General features: G+C 41.1%; 1 protein-coding gene across 1 annotated transcript in view; it reads left to right on the top strand.

Annotated features, from left to right (window-relative positions):
• Positions 1–829: 829 nt before the first annotated feature.
• The window catches only part of LOC112142801 (transmembrane protein 164), a 20,134-nt gene continuing 14,936 nt past the window's right edge, over positions 830–6,027 (top strand). Inside the window, exon 1 of the mRNA XM_024266377.1 lies at positions 830–1,655. Coding sequence (XP_024122145.1) covers positions 1,221–1,655 — 435 coding nt within the window. The 5' untranslated portion in view covers positions 830–1,220. The remainder of the gene's footprint in view (positions 1,656–6,027) is intronic.

Here is a 6,027-nt window from a genome sequence, read left to right as displayed (position 1 = left end):
TTTATCTGCTGTTTTTAATAGAGCTAAGGAAACAAGGGTATGCATTGGAGTGATTAGTAAAATTTTAATCAAATCTATTCTATTCTACAAGAAAAAAAATACTTAAAATAATATTTCTTTCAAGCACTGCTGTGTTACTCTTAATGTTGAGAGAAACATGCGAAAACTGGCTTGGAGCTGGACTGTGATAACATATTTTTTCATATTTTTTAACAAATAACTAGAAATTTTAGTTGTCAATAAAAAATCTAAAAAAAAAACAGTAATCTTTAAGATACATTAAAAAGTATAATTGCTGCTACAATATTGATCTTTTTTTACACCTAAGTAAATAAATTGTGAAAGTAATAAAAAAAGAGTTAATGTTTTACTATTTAGTTTATGTCCCACTAAAAATTGAAATTTCCGTAGTTTATTTAAAGGTATCACCAAACGTCACGTTAGGTAAGATTTTTGTTAAATAAAGCCTCAGATTTGACTCGTAGGCAGGCAAACTTTTTTTAAACTTACATAATCGAGTAAAATTACGACGTTTTCTGTTCTTGGTACATAGTTCTTTTTCTATAACACACTACGAACCTATTAGCTCTTAGAAGTAATTTAAAAATAAACTCAAATAAATCAACGCACATACCACAAAACCTCCTTCCACATGTAGCATTGTTATAGCGACTTTAATGTGATTCCACATGAATAAAGCTGTTTCCAGAACAAGAGTCTGATTAATTGTATATTCTGGTTGATTTGTTGCTTTAATGTACGTTTTGATATTTGTAAAACTATATTTTATGGGCTTCTTTTAACCTGTAAGTCAAAACATCGGGTATAATTTACCCCACTTTGGGCTCATTGAGGCTCAGAAGCTAAGCTAGCCGCTTGCCGCTGCTGCCTCCACATGTTAACTCGGCGTTCAGCAAATTTGCTTCCACCACGGCGGGATTTGGAAATGGAACCGGCCCGTCTGCTTCACTGACATGACCTCCACGCCAACCTGACCGCGCGCCTCAGCCAGAGCCGCCGAAGCGAAGGAGGAGAGGCTTCCTGATGTCCACAAACAACACAAGCTCCGGGTAGTCTTGACAACAGCTGCCTCCCGTTGCTAACTCAAGTTCCTCCTCCGCTCGCGGATGAGGCAGCCCGCCGGTTGATTCAGCCTGAACGATCTCCATGCCCATTTCTCCCCCACGAGGACGCGCGCGAAGAGGGAAATCTCGCTGTTCATGTTTCGCCAAGAAGTCAGTGTGGCGTCTTTCATTCCATCTTGTTCGTATCTGTTCCAACACGAGAAGATGAATATGTCCAGATATAACGTGTACAGCCTCCTGGATTGGGTCTACGGCGGGGTGGACCCCAAGTTTGAGGGGAACGGAGGCCCCGAGTGCGCAGCCTTCCTGACGCCCCAGCAGCGCGCCGGCGAGAGTCTGGTGATCCTCCTCATCTCCCTGCTGGAGATCTGGCTGTCTCTGAGGAAGGTCAACCCTTCCAGGGACTTCAGGGCGACCGGGAGGGACTGCACACGGAAGGAGGACAGTCTTGGGAAGAACCTGCTGCTGGTTGCCCTCTGCATGACTTTTGGTGTGGAGGTTGGCTTCAAGTTTGCCACCAAGACTCTGATCTACCTGCTGAACCCCTGCCATGTGGTCACCATGGTTCAGGTAAGCATGGGTCTGCACAGAGAGGGCGGGTCAGCAGAGACCCTACAGGTGGGGTCAGCTTAACTGAGATGTTGGTTTCTTGCATGTTGGGTTACCTAATGCTCTCCTGCACTTCCGCTGTCATAACTTTCAGTCAGTTATTTGCTTCCTCTTCTTTAAATCAAGCGCATTCTTTTTCACTGTGGTTTTCTGCAGTGAATGTATGAATCGTTTCTCTAAAAAACGTCCATCGAATAACTTCTTTCTTTTAGGGATCAATGTCAAGATTTAAAATGTTTTGATGTGAATTTAAAAAGTAAAATAGCATTTAAAATGTTACAAAAATGTGTGCAACCTGCAGCTCTAGAACCGAAAAGAGGGGAAAAAAAAAAAAAAAGAAAATGTATTTTTTTAATCAATTTATTTATTTTGATCGTTACGATCACTTAATTACCATTTATTACATTCAGATTAGTTACATTTAAAAAAATGATTGCTGAGGCGCACATAGATGATAAACTATATCTAGGTTTTTACATCCCTGTTGATCTGAAGAACAGATAACAGATTTTATATGTAAACAAAGCTTTGGTAAAAAGTTTGATCTTTTAGGAGTTAAAAGCACATAATATTTTTATGCTACATAACACTTACTAGCTGCCCAAAGCTGGAAATGGGATTATCTGTACATGCTGCACGATATATCAAGATTGTTGGCCACTCGGTGAGCCTGTAAGGCGAAAAAAGGTTCCTGCGCATTTTATCTACGGGCATGCTGCAAGTAGAGAACACTTAAGAAACGCACAAAGGAAAAAAAGTAGGTAAGATGCAGGTGTGTTGTAGGGATCTTTGAAATGTTCCCTAAACACTGTGCACTGTGCAATAGACCCATTGGTGCTGTTTTTGTGATAAGTGTACGTGACTGTTAGAAATGAGGAAATTACACAATCAGAGTGTAGTTTTGCATGGGCGTCCTACAGGCGCCCTACGTCCAGTTATGCATCACCTGCACACACAATGAATGCAGCCTTTGTGCAGGTCTGGAGTGCTGCCTCATAACACAGCATCACTCATATGTCATAAGTGGATGTAACTTACTTTCAGATATTTCAAGATTACCACAGGCAGGATAATGGTACATTCTTTTCCTGACGTCTGTTAAGGTAGTCGCATGAGCCACAATTGAACTGCAAGACGCCTGTGCTTTTCATATTCTTATACACATATTTGTGCGTCAAGCTACAAACACACTGGCCTCAGGAAAGTGCATTTGAGCGACCACTTTCAATGAACACTCTAATTAAACGCCTGTAAAGTCACATTTTGGGCTTCCACAATCGAAATTCACATGTCGCTACATGATATTTAAGCAAATTTTCAGTCTCTACCAGTTGAGCTTTTGACTGCTTAAATGTCAAACAGCTGAATTTTGAACGATCAGGAACTGTTAGTGACATATGACTAATATATTTTACAAAACTCAGAAGTGCCAACCATTTGAACATAGATCATAATGACCTGCGGCTCCTTTATCCTTCTGTTGTGGCTCTTTAGCTTTGAAGAAAATGGTTTATAAAAAAAAAATAACTATTGGTATTTAGTTTTGGTCATATTGCTTTAGTTAACTATGTTATCTACTGTGGGTTTAGATTTTTAACTCGCTAGATAATAGAACAAAGTAATGCCAAAAAAGTTGAATCTATTAGAATAAGCTGAAAGCCTAAATTCTTATCACATAATCTAATTTTATTTAAAACAGGGTGTATTTTATTTTAATATTAACTTGTATGTGGTTCTGTCAAAAGTAATGTATGTTCAAATTGTAATAAAAAATGCACTGGGCTGCACGGTGGAGCAGTGGTTAGCGCTCTTGCCTCACAGCGAGAAGGCCCCGGTTCGAATCCCGGCTGGGACCTTTCTGTGTGGAGTTTGCATGTTCTCCCCGTGCATGCGTGGGTTTTCACCGGGGACTCCGGCTTCCTCCCACCGTCCAAAAACATGCTTCATAGGTTAATTGATGACTCTAAATTGCCCCTAGGAGTGAATGTGAGAGTGAATGGGTGTGTGATTGAGGCCCTGCGACAGACTGGCGACCTGTCCAGGGTGTACCCCGCCTTCGCCCATCAGTAGCCAGGATAGGCTCCGGCACCCCGCGACTCCGAAAGGGACGAAGCGGTCAAGAAAATGGATGGATGGATAAAAAATGCACTTTTATAAATACTTAAAAGCAGGATTTTATTTAAAAAGGGTTAATGGCCATCAGCTATCAGTTTCAGCATCTTCAGCCATCAGCACTATGTCAGATTCAGCTTACAGAATTCACACTAGCATTATTGCAGATAAAGCTATATATCTAGTTTTCAGAAAGTTTAAAGCTAATGATGGTTAAGATGAGTGTTTTACATCTACTGAGTGTATGGCCTGATTAGTCGACTAATCTGAAAAAATAACTGGTGATAAATCCTCCTCCTTCCATTTGACGCCTTTGTTAAGCTATGGTGTAGTTCACACAAGACGTGAAGCGCTGTGGTCCTTTGTGGCCAGCTCGCGCCGTGTAGTGATAGTTTTGACATCTGGTCTATTTTTTTTTTTGCATGATATGCGTCATTTCTGGCAGGAAGTTACACCAAGACACGCGAGAAAATCCGGTCAATTTTTAGAATATAACACATTTTTCACTATAAAATACCACAATTGACAAATGAAATCATATTTTTGCATCTAAACGGACTGTAGAAAACACAAAACACACACAGATCAATGTAGGGGGCCAACTACAGAGCAGGAGTTTGTGGTTTTGGGTGTCTGATCATGGCAAAAAAAAAGCTCTGAATAACCACAGCTGAGCAGAAGCACCCCTCGACCATCGCAGAGAAATAGGTGTCTGCTGTGAACTGGAGACTAAGATACCGCGCACATTCAACCTCACAGTGCTTCCACATCCGGTGTGAACCCGGCTTTACAGGACCTTATTATTATCATCTTGATGCAAGCAAGAAAAATATCATACAGTTCAGGAGGAGAAGGACCAGATCCTCCATGTTGGATTTGGACTCCTGAACACACCACGGTTTTTAACTGTGGACGCACCATGAAGCCCAAATCATGCCACAATGTCCTAAACGCCCTGGGACATCCCGAACATGTGAATCGCTTTCTGTGAGAATTCAGCTTTAAGATGTACATAGGTCAACCCCGTGCATGTGACTAAAACATTGAGTTTGATTCAGGATCTCCTTATAGCAAACAAAACACCTCCTCGCCCGTCGCTGCAGCAACAGCTGGGTGTCATCTCAACCTGTGATCATCAAAGGGACATAAAGTCACGCTGGTCTACAGCCGCTGTGAAGAGCTCAGTGATCGCAGAGTAGATAGTAGAATGAAGTTTTTCGCCTTTCTCCTCCCCCATGCTGACTCTCCGCTTCATGAAGCATGATGTCATGCTGCAGGCTACAGGAAACGGTAATCTCTTCATCACTCTGGTCACAGGATAACAGTCAGAACTAGAACGGGGCTGATGGCTGTCTTTGTGAGACTCATGAAAAGATGTTGATGCTTTAATCAGAGGAACTAAACAAAGCTGTTTTCTGCATCCCGTGCTGCACGTTTCAGACAAGTCGCCATTTCCTTTAATCAGGATTATGGGAGAACCGTGACGGGTCATACCTGTGATGACGGCACGCACTTGTCAGAGCTTGACTTTGTTGGTTTAAGATGATAATTGTTGGCTCAGATGAGACATAGTGCAGTAGGATTTAACATGTAGGTCAAGCCATTAAAAATAAACAAAAAAAAGGCTAACGCCCTCCAACTTGACTACAAATTTAGGATTGGTCAACCCATGCCATAAAAAAATAAATCAGGGAAAACTACTTGAGTTTTAGACTTAACATAATTTTGGAGTTTCAAATTTTCTTTTTCGGGGGGATTTTTTCCAGCCCTCTTTTCCTTGTTTGTAACAGAAATTAAGAAACGTTTTAGGGTTTGAGGGCACCAATTATATCTGCTGAAATATAACCCTTTTGTGGCCAAACTCTAAAAAAAATCAATTTGTTATTTCTGTTAGTAGACATCCGTACTCTGCTTTAACCATTCTGTGAACAAAGGAGCACTACACATTTAGTCCCCTTATAACTATATGAATACTATAAATGTGTGTGTGTGCTCAAGCTTGACAGTAGTCACCGCCGGTAATGTTAGGTTTGGTGGTGTGAGGAAGCATAAGCTACCGTGAGAGCATGTAAACAGAGAACTCTCAGCATCAGAGACGGGACAGGCGTGGGATCACTTCACGCCAGTCCAGCCAACAACTCAAAGACGAATTTCAAATGAACTCCTGCTGTTCTGCAGAAACTATATCCTAGAAATTGAGTTTTTTTTTTTTTTTTTTTTT

This window comes from Oryzias melastigma, linkage group LG14, assembly GCF_002922805.2.
Source record: "Oryzias melastigma strain HK-1 linkage group LG14, ASM292280v2, whole genome shotgun sequence".
NCBI classification, from domain to species: Eukaryota; Metazoa; Chordata; class Actinopteri; order Beloniformes; family Adrianichthyidae; genus Oryzias; species Oryzias melastigma.
The sequence above is the reverse complement of the archived record's forward strand: the minus strand, read 5'-3'. Positions and strand labels throughout refer to the sequence as shown.